At 40.2% G+C, this 20,314-nt stretch overlaps 1 protein-coding gene across 2 annotated transcripts in view; it reads left to right on the plus strand.

Moving 5' to 3' along the window:
• The window catches only part of LOC140210360 (septin-7-like), a 90,266-nt gene that overhangs the window by 60,617 nt on the left and 9,335 nt on the right, over positions 1 to 20,314 (plus strand). The window contains exons 6-9 of one of the 2 annotated variants that reach the window (XM_072279242.1): positions 6,280 to 6,432; positions 9,843 to 9,960; positions 10,427 to 10,519; positions 19,372 to 19,468. In XM_072279242.1, the coding sequence (XP_072135343.1) occupies positions 6,280 to 6,432; positions 9,843 to 9,960; positions 10,427 to 10,519; positions 19,372 to 19,468 (461 nt within the window). The remainder of the gene's footprint in view (positions 1 to 6,279; positions 6,433 to 9,842; positions 9,961 to 10,426; positions 10,520 to 19,371; positions 19,469 to 20,314) is intronic. The other variant, XM_072279243.1, reaches the window with a different exon arrangement.

The following is a 20,314-nucleotide window of genomic DNA, read 5'->3' on the forward strand; positions in this document are numbered from 1 at the left end:
TAGAGGGAAGAGAGTGAAAAATGAGGGCTCCAGATTAATTATCCTCTCATTGGCAGTAGAGTAAATATGTTAAGTGGTGTCAGGGCTTTTATAAAATAATAATGATTTATAATTTATTTTGGAAAGGGTAGTCATGTATGAGAGTTCTTGCTTGAGTAAGATACATACAGGGGAGCTACTGGATTTTACATGTATTGATTTGGAGGATCTTGGATCAAGTGCCACACAATGAAATTAGTAAAATTAGTGTGTAGGGTAATATATTGACAAGGATTGAATGTTAATTAATGGTCAGAAGACAATAGGAAGAAGGGTCACATGTCTTGGAAAGTTGTAACTAAGGAAATGGCCAGGATGTATATTGGGACCGGAGTTTATATTATTTCGATAAGGGCGTAATAAATTCACATTTATTTATGTAGTAATACGCCCTTCCGGCTCAGTGACCATGCACTGCCCAATTATACTCGTGACCAATTAACCTACCAATCCTCTCTGGAATGTGGGAGGAAACCCACACAATCTCATGGAGAACATACAAACTCCTTCCAGACAGCCATGGGAATTGAACCTGTGTCACTCGCACACGAAAGCAATGCACTAACTGCTGTGCTACAGTGCCATTATATTATTTGTTGATAGTAGTTATATACACACACAATATTTCTCAACCTCCCTAGTTCTGTGGAACAGTAATCGAATCATCTTGGGGCATGTTTGTTAAAGCTGTTGGAGAGAGTTCTAAATAATTTGGCAGGGGGATGGGGCAAATCAATGCAGTGTGTAGTGAGACTGAGGAACAACAGGCAGATAATAAGGCAAAGTTGCAGTGTTAGTTGGGAATTTCAATATGCAGATAGATTGTGGTAGTGCAGGATCCCAGGAAAGAGAATTTGTAGAATGGCTATGAAATTGCTTTTTGGAGCAGCCTGTAGTTGAGCCCAGTAGGGGAAAGGCAGTTCTGGATTGGGTGTTGTGTAATGACTCCGATTTGATTAGGGAGTGTAAAGTAAAGGAACCCTTAGGAGACAGTGATCATAATATGATAAAATTCACCTTGCAGTTTGAGAGGGAAGTAAGATATATCAGTATTACCATGGAGTAAGGGGAGTTACAGAGAAATGAGAGGAGTTATTGGAGGGACACTAGCAGGGATGATGGCAAAACAGTAGTGGTTGGAGTTTCTGGGTAGGATTTGGAAGATACAAGATAGATACATCCCAAAGAAGTGATATTCTAAAGGGGCAGTGAGGCAACTGTGCCTGACAGAAGTCAAATACAGCATAAAAACACGAGAGAGCATATACTGAAATATAGCAAAAAAAAGTAAGAAGTTAGAGGATTGGGAATCTTTTAAAAACCAACAGAAGGCAACTAAAACAGCTGTAAGGAGAAAATAGATGAAATATGAAGCCAAGTTAGCCAATAATTTCAAAGAGGCTACTAAAAGATCTTTCAGATACATAAAGAATAAAAGAGAGCAAGACTGGATATTGGACTGCTAGAAAATGATGCTGGAGAGGTAGCAATTGGGGACACAGAAATGGTGGATGAAATTAAGTACTTTGCATCAGTCTTTACTGTGAAAGACACTAGCAGTATGCCAGAAATCTTGAATTGTCAAAGGGCAGAAGTGAGTGATGTTGCTGCTACTAAGGAGAAGGTTGAAGGTAGGTAAGTCACCTGGTCTAGATGGACTGCACTCCAAGGTTCTGAAAGAGGTAGCTGTAGAGACTGTGAATGCATTAGTAATGATCTTTCAAGAATCACTAGCTTCTGGAATGGTTCATGACTTTGAAATTGTAAATGTCACTCCACTCTTTAAGAAGGGAAGCAGAAGAAAGGAAGTTATAGGCCAGTTAGCCTGACTTCAGGGGTTGGGAAGATGTTGGAGTCGATTATTAAGGATGAGGTTTAATACTGCTTGGAGGCGCATAATGAAATAGGTATCGGAATTCTTTGAGGGAATAACAGGCAAAATAGACAAAGGAGAGTCAGTGGATGTTATTTTCTTAGATTTTCCAAAGGCCTTTGACAAGTTGCCATACATGAGACTGCTTAACAAGATAAGAGCTCATGGTGTTACAGGAAAGATATGAGCACATATAAAAGATTGGTTGATTGGCAGGTGGCAAAGTGCTGGAATAAAGGAGGCCTATATTGGGATTGCTTTTTATGTTCTGTGTCAGTGATCTGGATGATTCAGATGTTTAAAAGAGTGGTAGTGAATCTCACTGAAAGCTGTCAAATATTGAAAGGCCTAGATAGAGTGAACGTGGAGAAGATGGACCAGAGGACACAACCACAGGTAGAGGGACATCCATTCGGAATAGAGAGTAGAGGGAATTTCCTTACACAGAAGCTCATGATTCTGTGGAGTTCATTGCCAGGGATGGCTATGGAGGCAAAGTCTTTAGACCATAAGATATAGGAGCAGAATTAGGCCATGTGGTCCCCTGAGTAGGCTCCACTATTTCATCGTGGCTTATCCATTTTACCTCTCCCTGTATCCCTCCATGCCCTGACCAATCAAAAAAATCTATCAAACTCTACCTTAAATATATGTAAAGACTTGTCCTCCACAGACTCCTGCGACAATGATTTCCACAGATTCACTACTCTCTGGCTAATGAAATTCCTCCTCATTTCCATTCTAAAACTACACCCCTCTATTCTGAGGCTGTGTTCTCTAGTCCTAGACTCCCACACCATAGGAAATATCCTGTCCACATCCACTCTATCTAGGCCTTTCAACATTCGATAGGTTTCAATTAGGTCACCCCTCATTCCTCTGAATTCCAGTGAGTAGAGACGAAGAACCATCAAATGCTTTTCACATGACAAGCCGTTCAATCCGGAGTCATTTTCGTGATCCTCCTTGAACTTTCTCTAGTGTCAGCACATCCTTTCTAAGATAAGTGACCCAAAACTGCTCTCAGCACTCCAAGTGAGGCCTCACCAGGGCTGTATAAAACCTCAACATTACATCCTTGCTTTTACACTGCCTATAAAAAGTATTCAGCCCCCCCCCCCCCCCCCCCCCGCCGGAAGTTTTCAGGTTTTATTATTTATTATTTTACAACATTGAATCACAGTGGGTTTAATTTGGGCAACACACACAGAATGCTGGTAGAACACAGCAGGTCAGGCAGCATCTATAGGAAGAGGTACAGTTGACATTTCAGGCTGAGACCCTTTGTCAGGACCTGCTGTGTTCCACCAGCATCTTGTGTGTGTGGTTTGAATTTCCAGCATCTGCAGATTTCCTTGTGTTTGCAGATTTAATTTGGCTTTTTTTCGACACTTATTAACAGCAAAACTCCCTTTTGTGTCAAAGTGAAAACAAATTTCTACAAAGAGATCTAAATTAATCACAAATATAAAACTCAAAATAATTGATTACATAAGTATTCACCCCCTTTGATATGACACACCAAATCATCACTTGTGCAGCCAATTGGTTTCAGAAGTCACATAATTAGATACATTAAAATCACCTATGTACAGATTGTAGTAAAAGTACTCCTGTATCTGGGAGGTTCAGCCGCTGGTAAGGCAGTATCCTGGTAAAACTTACTCCGTGAAGACAAAAGAACATTCCAAGCAACTCCACGAAAAGCTTATTGAAAAGCACAAGTCAGGAGATGGATACAAGAAAATTTCCATGTCACTGAATATCCCTTGGAGTACAGTTAAGTCAATCATCAAGAAATGGAAAGAATATGACACAGCTGTACATCTGCCTAGAGAAGGTAGTCCTCAAAAACTGAGTGACTGTGCAAGAAGGGGACTAGTGAGGGAGGCCACCAAGAGACCTATGACAACTCTGGAGGAGTTACAAGCTTCAGTGGCTGTGATGGTAGATCCTGCGCATACAACAACTGTTGCCTGGGTGCTTCATCAGTCACAGCTTTATGGGAGAGTGGCAAAGAGAAAGCCACTGCTGTTAAAAGCTGACATGAAATCTCAGCTAGAGTTTGTCAGAAGGCATGTAGGAGACTCTGAAGTCAGCTGTAAGAAGGTTCTGTGGTCTGGTGAAATTAAAATTGAACTTTTTGGCCATCAGACTAATTACTATGTTTGACATAAGCCAAACACCATACCAGCAAATGCACATCATCCCTACCATGAAGCTTGGTGGTGCTGTGGGGATGTTTCACTGCAGCAGGCACTGGAAGGATTGTGAAGGGAGAGGGTAAACTGTATGCAGCAAAATACAGAAATCCTGGAGGAAAACCTGATGCAGTCTGCAAGAGAACCATGACTTGGGAGAAGATTTGTTTTCCAGCAAGACAATGAACCCAAGCATAAAGCCAGAGCTACACAGGAATGGCTTAAAAATAACAAATGATAATGTCCAGGAATGGCCAAGTAACAGTCCAGTCCTCAATCTCATAGAGAATTTGTGGCTGGACTCAAAGGATTTATTCGTTCATGATCCCCATGCAATCTGAATCTGACAGAGCTTGAACAATTTTGTAAAGAAGAATGGGGAAAAATTGCAGTGTCCAAATGTGCAAAGCTAATAGAGACCTATCCACACAGATTCAAGGCTCTAATTGCTGCCAAAGTTGCATCTACTAAGTACAGACTTAGGGGGGTGAGTAATTATACAATCAATAATTTTGTGTTTAATCTAATAAAATTAGACCAATATGTAGAAATTTATTTTCACTTTGACGTGCAAAAATCTTTTTTGTTGATCGGTGTCAAAAAAGCCAAATAAATTCCACTGTAATTTAGTGTTCTAAAACAATAACGCATAAAAACTTTCAGGGGAGGGGTGTGAATACTTTTTATAGGCACTGTATATTCCAGTTTTCTTGAAGTGAATTTCCGCACCGCATGTGCCTTCCTCATCACCGCCTCAGCCTGCAAGCTGACCTTTAGGGAATCCTGCATACGGACTCCCAAGTCCCTCTGTGCCTGATTTTTGAATGTTTTCTCCATTTAGAAAATGTCTTTTACCAAAGTGCATGATGATGCACTTCCCGACACTGTATTCCATCCGCCACTTCTTCGTCCATTCTCCTAATCTGACTAGGTCCTCTCTTTGTATCATCCACAGATTTTGCAACAAAGCCATCAATTTTGTCATGAAAGTCATTGACATATAACATAAAAAGAAGTGGTGGCAACACAGACCCTGTGGAACACCACCAGTCACCGGCAGCCAACCATAAAAGGTTCCCTTTACAGGTGTCCCCTGCTTTTCGAACGTTCGCTTTATGAAACCTCACTGTTACAAAAGACCTACATTAGTACCCTGTTTTCGCTTTCAGAAGGTATTTTCACTGTTACAAAGAAAGGTAGCGCATGAAAAAATCAGCGCGCGATAAAAGGCAGCGTGTGCCCCGAGCAGCCGCTCTCCCCCGGATTCGGAACGGCATTGCCTTAACACGTTGCATTGAGCAGCCGTTAGTAAGATGAGTTCTAAGGTGTCACAAAAGCCTGAAAGAGTAAGGGTGTTACACTTAGTGTAAAACTAGACATAATTAAGCGTTTCGATTGTGGTCAACGAAGTAAGGACTAAGTGAGTTTGGTTTATGGAAGCTGATGAAGATGATGTTGAAGAGATTTTGGCATCCCATGACCAAGAACTGATAGATGAAGAGCTGATGCAATTGGAAGAGGAAAGGATAACAATCAAAACCGAATGCAGAAAGTGAAGCAACTAGGTGAGATTTTTGCTGCAATGATAAAGTACTACTTTAATTTTGAAAGGGTACGTAGGTTTAGGGGATATTTGCAGGATGGTTTGAGTCCTTGTAAAGAACAGTATGATAGAAAAATGCGCAAGGCTCAGCAGTCAAGCAAGCCTTCCACATCAGCCACAGCAGACGACGAACCTCGACCTTCGACATCGAGGCGGGCAGTCATAGCAGAAGATGAGCTGCCTGCCCTGATCGACGGTGAGATGACACCCCCGTGTCCCACCACCCCAACACCCAGGCCCCGGACAGGTACTGTACCGATTTGCGAAGAACGCAGTGGTAGCCGGGAGGCACACAGTACATCTTTAAGAAAAAAGCCGAAATAAACATGCTAATTAATTAGGTGCCGCCTAGCATGTAATTGTCAGCCCAGACCAGAGGCGATGCAATCTTCCTTCAGTTAGTCCTGACGAAGGGTCTCGGCCTGAAACGTCGACTGCACCTCTTCCTACAGATGCTGCCTGGCCTGCTGCGTTCACCAGCAACTTTGATGTGTGTTGCTTGAATTTCCAGCATCTGCAGAATTCCTGTTGTTAGCATGTTTATTTCGGCTTTTTTCTTAAAGATGTGCTGTGTGCCTCCCGGCTACCACTGCATTCTTCGCGGCAACGTATTGGGTCGGCGGCCCGGAGGGTGGGGGCCACTGCATCACCCAGCCTGCGACGACTCAGTCTAACACACCATCATCAGTGTGCTCGGCGCTGTTTTCCCAATTCCGGTAAGTGATACTACACTGTACATACATTATTCCTATTTTATAACGGCTGTGTATTTTTACGTGTTACTTGGTATAATTTGGCAGCTTCATAGTTTAAAGGTTACTGGAGAGCGCTTGCGCCGTGTTTTTGCCAACAGCGCTTGCGTGAGATTTTCTGCCGAGAGATCTTGCGTAAGATTTTCGCTACGGAGAACAGTTCAGGCATTTGTTGTAGAGAAGTATTTCTACTTTATATAGGCTGTGTATTTATCATATCATTCCTGCTTTTACTATATGTTACTGTTATTTTAGGTTTTATGTGTTATTTGGCATGATTTGGTGGGTTACTTTTGAACACTCACAAAATTTTCCCATATAAATAAATGGTAATTACTTCTTCGCTTTACAATATTTCAGCTTACGAACCGTTTCATAGGAACGCTCTACTTTCAGGTGGCAGGGGAAACGTGTATTCCCACTCTTTCCCTCCTGCCAATCAGCCACTGCTTTATCCATACTAGTATCTTTCCTGTAATACAATGAGCTCTTAACTTGTTAAGCAGCCTCATGTGTGGCACCTTGTCAAAGGCCCTTTGAAAATGCAAGTACACAATATCCACTGACTGCTTGTTATTTCTTCAAGTAATTCCTACAGATCTGTCGGGCAAGATTTTCCCTTGAGGGAACCATCCTAATTACATCCTATTTTATCATGTACCTCCAAGTACCCCGAAACCACATCCCTAACAACTGACTCCAATATCTTCCCAACCACTGAAGTCAGACAAACTGACCGATAGTTTCCTTTCTTTAGCATCTGGCCCTTCTTGAAGAGTGGAGTGACATTTGCAATTTTCCAGACTTCCAGAACCATCCCAGAATCTAGTGATTTTTGAAAGATCATTACTAATGCCTCTGCAATCTCTTCAGCCACCTCTTTCAGAATCTGGTCCAGGTGACTTACCTACCTTAAGACTTTTCCATTTCCAAAGAACCTTCTTCCTGGTAATGGCAACTTCAGACACTTCTGACCCCAGACACTTTTGAACTTCAGCATACTGCTAGTGGTTACACAGTGAAGACTTTACTACCTAAAGACTTTTTTGGTTGCCTTCTCTTGGATTTTAAAAGCTTGCCAATCCTCTAACTTCCCACCAGCTTTTGCTCTATTATATGCCCTCTCTTTGGCTTTTATGTTGGCTTTGACTTCTCTTGTTAGTCATGGTTGTGTCATCTTGCCTTTAGAATACTTCTTCCTCTCTGGGATGTATACATTCTGAGCCTTCCGAACTACTTCCAAAAATTCCCACCATTGTTACTCTGCTGCCATCTCTGCCATTGTTCTTTCCCAATTAATTTTGGCCAGCTCCTCTCGTGCTTTGTAGTTCCTTTACTCTTATACTGATGCATTTGACTTTTGACTTTAGCTTTTTCTCAAATTTCAGAGAAAATAAGATCATATTGTGATCACTTTCTCCTAAGGATTCTTTTACCTTAAGCTCTCTAATCAATTCCAGTTCATTGCACAGCACCCAGTCCAGAATAGCTGATCCTTTAGTGCAGGGGTCCCCAACCTTTTTTGCACTGCGGACCGGTTTAATATTGACAATATTCTTGCGGACTGGCCAACTGGGGGGGGGGGGGGGGTGCGGGTAGGGTTGCCAACGGACAGGAGTAGCAGTCAAATACGTTGAGCTTACCCTGAGAAAGACTACAATGACCATGAAGCCTTGCACGGGCACCAGTGTGCATGCGTAACCTGTGCATGCGTGTATCTGCCAATTTTTTTTTTTTGCAAATCGTTTTTGGTGATTCTGTTCGGGGGGGGGGGCGCGTTAATCACGACCGGAATATAGGTGATAAGTGGCTAATACACTCAATTTCGTTTCTAAAAGGATTTATCTAACGAATTTAATATTAAACACACAGCGCATATTTTCCTCGCACGAATATAGTGATAAGTCAATTATCAGGGGAGGACAGGGGAGCTTGAAGTAAGTGTTGAACGAACTTCCAGTAGAAGTGGTAGAGGCAGGTTTGATATTATCATTTAAAGAAAAATTGGATAGGTATATGTACAGGAAAGAAATTGGAGGGTTATGGGCTGAGTGCAGGTCGGTGGGACTAGGTGAGAGTAGCGTTCGGCACGGACTAGAATGCCCGAGATGGCCTGTTTCTGTTCTGTAATTGTTATATGGTTACATACGTCACTTATAATCAATAGTATCATAACATTTTAAGTAACGTTTGGATATTAAACACACAGCACATATTTTCCCCGTATGAACATATAAAATCATTGCAACACACCAATATTGCTGAATCAGTGGGAGCCCTTGGCTTGTTTTCCTGCAACAAAACGGTCTTATTGAGGGGTGATGGAGACAGCGATACTCGAAGGGGGTTCCTTATGTCCAGTCTATTCCACAGTTTAGTTTTCGTTGCATTCATTGCAGAAAACTCCGCTTCGCAGAAAAATGTTGGAAATGAAAGCAACGTTTTCAGTACTTTCGTGGCTATCTCAGGATATTTAGCCTTGACTTTGATTCAGAATGCCGGCGGAGATGTTATGTCAAACATACTTTTCAGCCTGCCGTCATTTGGAAGCTCGAGGAGCTGATCTCCTTCCCACGCTGACATGGATGATGCGCGGGTAATGACCTCGCATGCGTAATGGCTCAACAGTGGCCATAACAGGGAATGAGGAAAGGTGCAGCTGACTCATATCGCCAAATCATATCGTTTCCTTGCGGCCCGGTAGCACATGCTTTGCGGCCCAGTACCGGTCTGCGGCCCGGCGGTTGGGGACTGCTGCTTTAGTGGGCTCAACCTCGAGCTGCTCTAAAAATTCTAGAAATTCCCCCTCTTGGGTTCCAGCACGATTCTGATTTTCCCAATCTACCTGCATATTGAAAGCCCCCAATCCCCCATACTAATTTTACCCTTTTGGCATTTATTTTATAACTCCTGTTATAGTTTGTAGACCACATCCTTTCTGTTGTTTCAGTATATTTTAAAACAGAGGTTGATAGGTTATTGGTTAGTCAGAGCTTAGAGGTTATGGAGAGAAAGCATTAAAATGGGTTTGAGAGTGACAATAAATCAGCTGTAATATCGTAGCTTGAGCAGACTCATGGGCCGAGTGCCCTAATTATGTCTTACGGTCTCTTAGTGCTCCCAACCCCCTTGCACTTGGTATCTAATCTGACACCCCTCCTTATGTGCCTGCTACGCTCACTCCATTTACCAACCCAAGATCTAAGATATTCCATACCTGCGTTAGTGTCTAATAAACCATTAGTCGGAGTTGCCAGAACACATGGGGTAACGAGGGTGGTTTGAGGAAGGTGGATGAAAGCCAGAGAGGATAGTATTGTAGCCCCAGCAGTTTCTATCGCAGCTCTCAGTTCAAATGTCCCACTGTCTTACAGCCTGAAGCCACTGGATATTGAATTCATGAAGCGTTTACATGAGAAGGTGAATATTATTCCACTCATAGCTAAAGCAGATACACTCACTCCTGAAGAGTGCCAGCACTTCAAAAAACAGGTAATGGCAACCCTGAGGGTGTGGTCTTAACAACAGCAACAGTATAACCAGAGTGTGTCATTTGGGGGGTGATCAAGGCATGACAGGTGTCTGTCCCTGTGGTGGCGGTCACAGAGACAGACACTACTTAAATAATAGTGATCACAATGTAAAAGGTTTATGTCCCTGGAGGTATTCACAATGTGACCTGCTTGTCACAATTTAAGTAGGGTCTGTTCCTGAGGGGGTAAGTGTTAGACAGTGAGCACGAGAGCAATGTTTGCCCATCATTTGGAGAACAAGTGCATTATCTAATTGTCGTGCGGTGAATCAGACCAATATGCAGATTATTTCCTGTTGAGTGGAGGGAATTGTGTTGGGCACATATGATTTGCCTTGTCTTGTTGTGGAGCTAGCATTGCTATTGTTCATCTGTGAGAGGAGTATGGAATTTTTCTGCTATTGTGAGTTTTCTGCATTGCCACAGATTATGAAGGAAATCAAAGAGCAGAAGATTAAGATTTATGAATTCCCAAATGCAGAAGAGGAAGATGATAATAAACCGCTTAAGAAGTTTAAGGTAATGCTTTGTTTATTTTGTGCCCTTTATTAGGAATGTTTCACACTGCATTCTGATTGCAAGCATTTGATGAAAGCATTATCTTCACTTACATGTATCTGAGTTGAGCGTACTCATTTACTGAGCCCCAACTTCATAGCCAAGCCCAGTACTCTGTTGCATTTTATCCATCTGAAAGCTGAATTGTGAATACAGGTTCTTGGGGAGTCACTAGTCACATCCTGGCAATCTCAGTCCGTGCCTTTTATTAATCGCTTTTTAAAAATTTTCCATTAATTTATTGATCTAAACTTACAGGTAACCTCCAATCGATATACTTTCGTTTATGTTCATAGTCCTTTACCTGGAACATTGTTAAATTCTTATTAGGATTCTATGTGTAAATAAGACATATGAAATATACATTGAAATGAGTCTGCATATCCTTTATGTAACCTGGAGGCTGAAAATCTGTTTTGCAGCCTTGAACATACCTAGTAATTGGGAGTCCACAGTTTTGTGGGATAAGGAATTCCAAGGATATCCATCCCGTTCTTAGTCTGTTCTCTTCTCCAAGCCTCATGCTGAAATTGTAGTCCTTTTTCTTGGACCTCCTTCCAGAGCAACCAGTCTCTTTGCATCACTCTGTTTAATCCCTTTTACAATCTTGCATGTGCCATTTATTCCAAATTTTAGTGATTTCCAACATGGACAGTTCCCATATCTGGTATTACGTATCACCTGCCAGCTTGTACTCTTTCCCTTTCCCTCACTTTCTTACTCTGGCTTCTGACCTTTTCCAGTTCTGAAGGGTCTCAGCCCAAAAAGTTGATTGTTTACTTCTCTCCATAGATGTTGCCTGAGCTGCTGTGTTCCATTAGCATTTTGTGCGTGTGGCCCATGGAGAGGAGACTAGTTTCCATGATGTGTTGAGCTGGACCTATAACCCTCTGCGTTTTGTGGTCATGGGTAGAGCAGCCATGATTCATCAGGCTAGGATGCTTTTAATAGTGTATTGATAAAAAATTCCTGAGCGTTAAAGGGCACATGCCAAATTTCTTCAGCATCCTGAGGCAGTGGAGGAATTGGTCATGGCATCGACAGTGCCTATAAAAAGTATTCACCCCTCTTTATTATTTTACAACATTGAGTCACAGTGAATTTAATTTGGCTTTTTTGATACTGATCAAAAGAAAAAGACTCTTTCGTATCAAAGTGAACACAGATCTCTACTAAGTAATCTAAAATTAATTACAAATATAAAACACAAAGCAATTGATTGCATAAGTATTCACCCCCTTCAAGTCAGTATTTAGTAGATGCACCTTTGGTGCAATTTCAGCCCTGAGTCTGTGTGGATAGGTCTCTATCAGCTTTGCGCATCTGGACATTGCAATTTTTCCCCATTCTTCTTTACAAAACTTCTCAAACTTTGTCAGATTACATAGGGATCGTGACTGAACAGCCCTTTTCAAGTCCAGCCTCAAATTCTTAATTGGATTGATGTCTAGACTCTGACTTGGCCCCTCCAGGACATTAACTTTGTTATTTTTAAGCCATTCTTGTGTAGCTCTGGCTTTATGCTTGGGTTGGTTGTCTTGCTGGAAAACACATCTTCTCCCAAGTCGCAGTTCTCTTGAAGACTGCATCAGCTTTTCTTCCAGGATTTCCCTGAATTTTGCTGCATTCATTTTATCCTCTACTTCACAAGCCTTCCAGGGCCTGCTGCAGTGAAGCATCCCCACAGCATGATGCAGCCACCATCATTCTTCACAGTAGGGATGGTGCATTTTTGATGTCCGGTGTTTTGCTTATGCCAAAAATAGCATTTAGCCTGATGGCTAAAAAGCTCAGTTTTGGTTTCAGCAGACCATAGAACCATCTTCTAGCTGACTTCAGAGTCTCTGACGTGCCTTCTGGCAATCTCTAGCAGAGATTTCATGTGTTATTTTATGAGTTAGTTTCAACAGAGGCTTTCTGTTTGCCACTTTCCCATAAAGCTGGGACTGATGGAAGCATCCGAGTAATAGTTGTTGTAGGCACAATCTTTCCCATCTCAGCCACTGAAGCTTGTAGCTCCTACAGGGATGTCATAGGTCTCTTGGTGGCCTCCCTCACTTGTCCCCTTCTTGTATGGTCACTCAGTTTTTGAGGATGTCCTGTTCTCAGCAGATTTATAGCTGTACCATATTCTTTCCATTTCTTGATGATTGACTTAATTGTATTCCAAAGGATATTCAGTGTCTTGGAAATTTTCTTGTATACATCTCCTCACTTGCGCTTTTCAATAACCTTTTTAAGGAGTTGTTTGAAATGTTCTTTTGTTGTCTTGGTGTAGTTTTTGCCAGGATACTGACTCACCAGCAGTTGGCCTTCCAGATACAGGTGCATTTTTACTACAATCAATTGAAACACCTTGACTGCACACAGGTGATCTCCATTTAACTAATTATGTGACTTCTAAAACCAATTGGCTGCACCATGATGAATTGATGTCATATTAAAGGTGGATGAATACCTATGCAATCAATTATTTTTGTAATTAATTTAGATTATTATGTAGAGATCTGTTTTCATTTTGACACAAGAGTTTTTTCTTTGGATCAGTGTCAAAAAAGCCAAATTAAATCCACTGTGATTCAACGTTGTAAAACAGTAAAAAAAAAAAAAAGAAAACTTCCAAGGAGTTGAATACTTTCTATAGGCACTGTACGTGGCTGGACCAGGAGAGACTGGGATGTACACTTTTCAGGACTTGGAGCTTTCATCCTTCTTGACTTCACCTTTGTTGTAGGTAGGAGCATGTGCGTCACCTCTCCTTAAGTCAATATACAGCTCTTCTGTTTTGCTGACATTGAGAGAAGGGTGGGTGTCATGATACCGTGCCACTAGCCTCTCCATTTCCTTCCTGTGTTCTGGCTCGTTATTTGAGATTTGGTCCACTACAGTGTGTCTAGCTCCATGTACAAGTCTACAAACTTGTACTTGGAGCTAGAGGAGAATTTGGCCGTGTAGTCATTATAAGAGTTAGAGTTAGATTTAGAGGTTGAGGATGCAGCCTTGTTGAGGTACCAGTATTGAAGATAACCATGGCAGTGATGTTTCTTCCTGTCTTTATTGATTGTGGTGTGTCAGTCAAGAAACCAGTGTTCCAGTTGCAAAACGATGTGTTGAGTCTCTCCGGTCTAGAAGCTTGGAGATGAGTTTACTTGAAATTAGAAGGTGGGATTGTAGTCAATAAACAATGATCTGATATTGTTTTTACTGTCGAGATGCTGTGGATATGAGTGTAGAGCCCGGGAGATGGAGTTTGCCATAGATCTATTTCAGCAGTAAGCAAATTGCAGTTGTTCAAGATTGTGAGAGAGGCTGGAGTTGATCAATGCAATGACCAGCCTATTAAAGCACTCCATGATGGTGGGTGTCAGAGCCATCAGGCAATAGTCATTCGGGGATATTATTTTTATTTAGAGATGCAGCATTGTAATAGGCCCTTGTGGCCCAAAGAACCTGTGCTACACAATTACACCCTTGTGATCAATTAACCTACTAACCCAGACATCTTTGAAGTATGGAAGGAAACTGGAGCACCTGGAGGTAACCAACACAGTCATGGGGAGAACATACAAACCGCTTACATTTAGCAGTAGAATTGAACCCACTTGCCTGGCATTGTAATGGTGATACACTATCTGCTGCGCTACCATGCAGCCCTTAACTTTTTTTTAGATAAAAGGATGATAGTGGTTTAAAACAAGTGGAAACACGAGATTGAGACAAGGAAAGGTTAAAACAGCCCGCAAATTTGCCCTCCTGCCGATCTGCACAGGATTTGAGCATACTGCAAAGGACACCATCTGGGCCAAATGCTTTCTGGAAGACTGATCTCATATCTGCAATAGCAACTGTGGATTCAGGTGCATTGAGGATGGATGGTAATGTTTTTGGATAATGTGCAGAGAATGCATTGAGATAATTAGGAAGGGATGAGCTGTCATTAGCAATGCTGCCTGACTTGACTTTTAGTCTGTTATAGAGTATAAGTTCTACCACAACTGATCACTGGTCTGGGACTCTGTTGAATTGTTATTGTCACTTGGTATCCCTCATAGTTTTCGAAGGTTACTTCTTGATTACTTGTATAGGTCAAGGTCACCTGATTTGAGCGCTAAGGCCCTGAACGTCAGTAGGAAGTGGATCTCCTGGTTCATCCAAAGGTTCTGGTTTGGGAACACCTGGATTAAGTTCTTGAGTATGCAGTCATCTGGACATTGCTAATATAGTTGGTAACAGTTAAGACAGTTCTAGATTGGCTGCTGAGTCTTTGAATGTGGAGCAGTTTACCAACTTGTCTACTTCCTCAGACTAGCATTGTATGACATCCTGTATTGGATCCTGGTGTTTAATTTTTTCATTTACTTCCACTCCTGGATCCGTACTGGAGAAATGTCAGAGGATTGAAAAGTGGTAAATGTTCATATGAGGATGTAAGGACTTTCCTGGCAACTATTGGCCCTGTTCCCTCCCCATTGGCCAGTCATTTAACATCAAAGGTGATTAATGTTTTAGAAATGGTCAGGGAACTAAAGTAATTTTTTTTTTAATTGTACTTCACTCAGACTTTAAAAATATTAACAACCCTTAGAGAAGTTTAAGTTAATTTCACAAAGCCAACACAGATTTGTAAAAGGTTAGATCATGTTTGACTGAATGGTTATTGCAGACTTAGAGGACCAAGGTGCCTGGTAACATGTTGATACCAAAACTCTATGCTCAAAGTAAATCTGTTATCAAACTATAATACTATATGTCACCATATGCAACTCTGAGATTAATTTTCTTGCAAACATTCCCAATAAATTGATACTAGAATAATAACTATAATCATATCAGTGAAAGACTGTACAACTTGGGATTTCAACCAGTCTGCGAAAGACAACAAAATGTGCAAATACAAAAATAAATAAATAATAATGGATAAGCAATAAATACCAGAAGATAAATATAAAGACTAGAATATAAAAGCAAGGATGTAATGTTGAGACTCTATATAAAGCACTGGTGAGGCCTCACTTGGAGTATTGTAAGCAGTTATGGGCCCCTTATCTAAGAAAGGATGTGCTGACATTGGGAAGGGTTCAAAGGAAGTTCATGAAAATGATGCTGGGATTGAAAGATACGAGGAGCGTTTGATGGCTCTGGGCCTCTACTCACTGGAATTCAGAAGAATGAGGGGGGACCTCATTGAAACAATCGAATGTTGAAAGGCCTCAGTAGAGAGGATGTTTCCTATAGTGGGGGACTCTTAAGATCAGAGGACACAGCCTCAGAATAGAGGAATGTCGATTATTGAGAATGGAGATGAGGAATTTCTTTAGCCAGAGAGTGGTGAATCTGTGGAGCTTATTGCCACAGGTGGCTGTGGAGGCCAAATCACTGAGTATATTTAAGGCAGAGGATGATAGATTATTGATTAGTCAGGGCAAGAAGGGATACAGGGAAAAGTCAGGGGATTGGGGCCGAGAAGGAAAATGGATCAGTCGTAATTAAGTGGCAGAATAGACTCGTTCAGCCAAGTGACCTAATTTTGCTCCTATGTCTTATGAAAAATGAGGTGAAATGTCCTTGGAAGTGAGTCTGTCTGTTGTGGGAGTATTTCAGTGATGGGGCGAGTGAAGTTGAGTGAAATTATCCCCTTTGGTTCAAGAGTCTGATGGTTGATGGATAATATCTGTTCCTGAACCTTGTGGTAAGGGGGCTGAGGCTCCTGTACCACCTTCCTGATGGCAGCAGTGAGAAGAGAGCATGTCCGACCTAGATGGTGAGGGTCCCCAAATAAACAAAGTAACAAATTGCATAGTACCTTTCCTGCAAACTTTATATTCAAAGTATTGTATATTTCATTGAGGCCTTTTTTTAAGCTATTACGCTGGGAATGATTAGTCAGAGAAGAAAGTTAGCACGTTTTGAGTCCACTGACCTTCTACAGGTGCATTGAGAAATGCAGAGTTCAGGAGTGGAGAGAGAACCATGAACTAACCTCATGCCTAGATATCCTGCTTCTACGGTTGTAAACTTGCACTGTCCGATTGACTTTACCTCCTTTGTGTCCTTTACATTAATTTGAAGATGTAGTTTGTTGAATTGGTTCTTCCTTTGGAATTAAACTTCTTGAATTTGATCCCACAAAGAATTCTGTTTTGGCACATATATTATGTATTGGAATTTCTTTTTCAGTGAGGGATTTGATATTTTTGTGGATTTATCATTGAAGTTATGACTCTAGTTAGAAAGGGTATTGGGGGGGAGCAGCAGAAATCCAGTGAAAATGCAAAACCACTTTTGCTTGTGGCTTTGATGACAAGATTAGCATTTGTTGGAAGTTTCATGCAGATTATAAACAATGAGTTTTGTCAAATGATTGACTTTCTTGAGAATGGTAGTTGTAAAATACATATCTGTAAGCAATCCCTTAACTGCCACGGTGATTAGTTCTAAGGAACTTCCCTCTATTGGCTCAAGTACTTGTGTGCCTTTATGTATAATTATATGTAATAACTTCTGGACTAACAGACCTATCATTTTAAAATTTGAGAAACATGAGAGAACCAGCCGATAGGATTAACATTATTGTTAATGTTCAATATGACCAAAAGTGGAAACACTGCTCTTTTTATCTCTAATGTTGAGACCTCATTACCTTGCGTACTTTCTTTACTCTCCTGTTTTAGTCGGTTTTCAGGTTATAAATTGAACCTACATAAGAGTGAATTATTTCCTTTAAATAATTTATTATCAATTAATACTAATCTCCCTTTTAAAACTGTAAGGAATCAATTTACTTATTTGGGTGTAACAGTGACTAAGAATTGCAAACACCTGTTTAAAGAAAACTTTCTTACTTTATTGAACCATTTAAAAAGGATATCATTAAATTGGTCACCTCTTTCAATATCATTGATTGGACAAATTAATTCTAGTAAAATGAATATTCTACCTAAATTTATATATCTTTTTCAGGCTTTACCTGTTTTTATTCCTAAATCCTTTTTTGACCCTCTTGATTCAATTTTGTCCTCTTCTATATGGAAAAATAAACGTCCTCGATCAAATAAAGTTCATCTTCACAAATCTAAAGCGTCTGGAGCTTTAGCCTTTCCTAATTTTAGCTTTTATTACTGGGCAGTTAATATATGGTACCTTACGTTAATCGTGTAGACTGTGAAGATTCTTTAGAAGCTAACTCTGTTAATAAATTTTCTATTATTTCTCTTCTTGGATCCTCACTTCCTTTATCTGTAAGTAAACTTAGTGATAATTTCAGAGTTAAACATTCTCTGAGGATCTGGATACAATTTAGAAAACACTTTGGTTTATTGAGATTTTCCCTTTCAAGTCCCATATTCTAACTTTTTTTTAACCCTCCATGACTGATTTAGTTTTTAAAGAATGGGACAGGTTGGGTATTAAATTTTTTTGGGATCTGTTTGTTGGAGGAAATCTTTTTTCATTTGAGCAATTGTCAGCTAAATATAGCTTACCCAAAACTCACTTTTTAGATACTTACAAATCAGAGACTTTCTAAGATCTCAATTATGCACATTTCCTATAAGCTCAGATAAGAACTTACAAGATGTAATTTTTAATTTGACACCTTTTCTTAATGGTTCAATATCTAATATTTATGGCATGTTACTGGAGACAAGGAATGTTCCTTTAGACAAAATTAAGAATCTTTGGGAATAAGATTTACAGACATCAATATCTGAGGAAACTTGGAATGAAATTTTTAAACTGGTTAATACTTCATCGTTATGTGCTCGCCATTCCCTCATACAATTTAATGTGGTACGTAGAGCTCATATGTCTAAGGATAAGCTATCTCGTTTTTATTCGTATATATCTCCCTACTGTGACAGATATAATAATGGAGAAGCTTCATTAATTCATATGTTTTGGACTTGTCTGAGTCTTGAAAAATATTGGAACAGAGTTTTTCAAACTTTTTCTTTACTTTTCAAAGTCAATTTTAAGCCTAATCCTCTGACGGCCCAATTTGGTATTGTTGCCGGACAAGATATCAAGCTTAAGACATCTGATTTACATATTTTGGCCTTTAGCTCTCTTTTAGCTAGGAGGGCGCATTTGTTTAAATGGAAAGATGTTTTTCCTCCTACTCATGCTCAATGGTTATGCGACATTATGTCATGCTTAGATTTAGAGAAGATTAGCTGCTCAATTTCTGAATCTCGTCAAGACTTTCAAACATTCTGGGGACCTTTTTTGAATTATTTTCAAAACCTTCAATTCATTGTTTAAGTTCAGATGTTGGCTGTTATTATTTTTTATTATATGAGAAGGTATTTTTCCTTTTTTCTCCTTAATAAACAGCTTCGGTCTTGGTAGGGGTTAGATTCTTTTTTTTGTAATGAATTAGTATATTTCAGTATAACGATTAACTTACATGAATACGGGGTAACGAGATTGTTATTATGGATAGATATAATGTAATTGGTAGTTTTAAAATCTTTTTTGGCCTTTTATATATACTTTCTTGTACTATGTATTCTTCTATGTAGAAACTAATAAAAATATTGGAAAAGTAAAGAAACACTGCTTGGAGTGTGTGACCACATTTGCCACAGTACTCCTGGACTAGACATTGTGTGACCAGATTCGCCACGTACTCCTGGACTAGACATTCACACTTGCCACGGTACTCCTGGACTAGACATTGTGTGACCACATTTGCCACAGTGCTCCTGGACCAGACATTGATCCTGAGTTCGTCACCCACTATTTATTGTGTACTGGTGTTAGAACCTGTGATCCCTTCGATATGATATCTCATGATGGTATCTTTCTCTCCCAAGGATCGAATACCCTTGGCAGTTGTTGGAAGCAATCTTGTCTTTGAGGTCAGTGGGAAAAAGGTCAGAGGTCGGCAGTATCCATGGGGAGTGGCAGAAGGTAAAAGTTCTGTTTAGTTTAAGTTGTGCTCTCTATTTTCCTATGTTCTGTGTTAAAGGTCATCTGGATTTCAGCCCTAACCCACTTTCCCCAAAACCAATTCACAGTAGGAACAGGATTAGGTAATATAACTTCAGTTCAGTTTCACCATTCAGTGACCCAAAACCACACCAATATAAACCAGTAATTAACTTAATAATTTTACATTTGAGATGGTTTGATTGTTAACCGTGTAATTAAGTAATGAGGCAAAAAAAGACTTGGAAATATGATATCACAGACTGTAGATGTTGTTTTCTGGAACAACAAACACTCTGCTGTATGAACTCTGGGTGGAGTAGTATTTGTAGGAGATAGACACTGACCAGGATTAGGTAACAGTGTATCTGTCCTGCTGCAGGGTTTCAAGCTGAAATGCCAGCAAGTTATTTCCTATCACAGATGCTGAGTTCTGAGTTCTTCCAGCTGATTGTGTCTTTGGGAATATGTTCTTTCTCAGTCTCTCAAGTTCATGAATCTTCTGCCCGCATATGTCTGCCTTGTAGTTGATAAAATTGTCTCCTAATGGATTTACCATTCAATGGAATGGCTACAAATCAGTGTGTGATCATAAAAAAACTAGATTTTTGTATATAGATATTACATCCCCAGTTAAGCATTAAATCCTGTTACACTGTTTGATAACCAGATTCCTCTATATTAGTGGCGCAGACAGAGAAAAGGACACAAAATAATGGCACCTGGTCATTATTCATCCAAACTCAAAGTTCAAAGTACATTTATTATCGAAGTATTTATACATTATACAACCTTGAGATTCATCTCCTGAGAGGTAGCTACGAAAGA

This window comes from Mobula birostris, chromosome 15 (assembly GCF_030028105.1).
Source record: "Mobula birostris isolate sMobBir1 chromosome 15, sMobBir1.hap1, whole genome shotgun sequence".
In the NCBI taxonomy this organism is placed as follows: Eukaryota; Metazoa; Chordata; class Chondrichthyes; order Myliobatiformes; family Myliobatidae; genus Mobula; species Mobula birostris.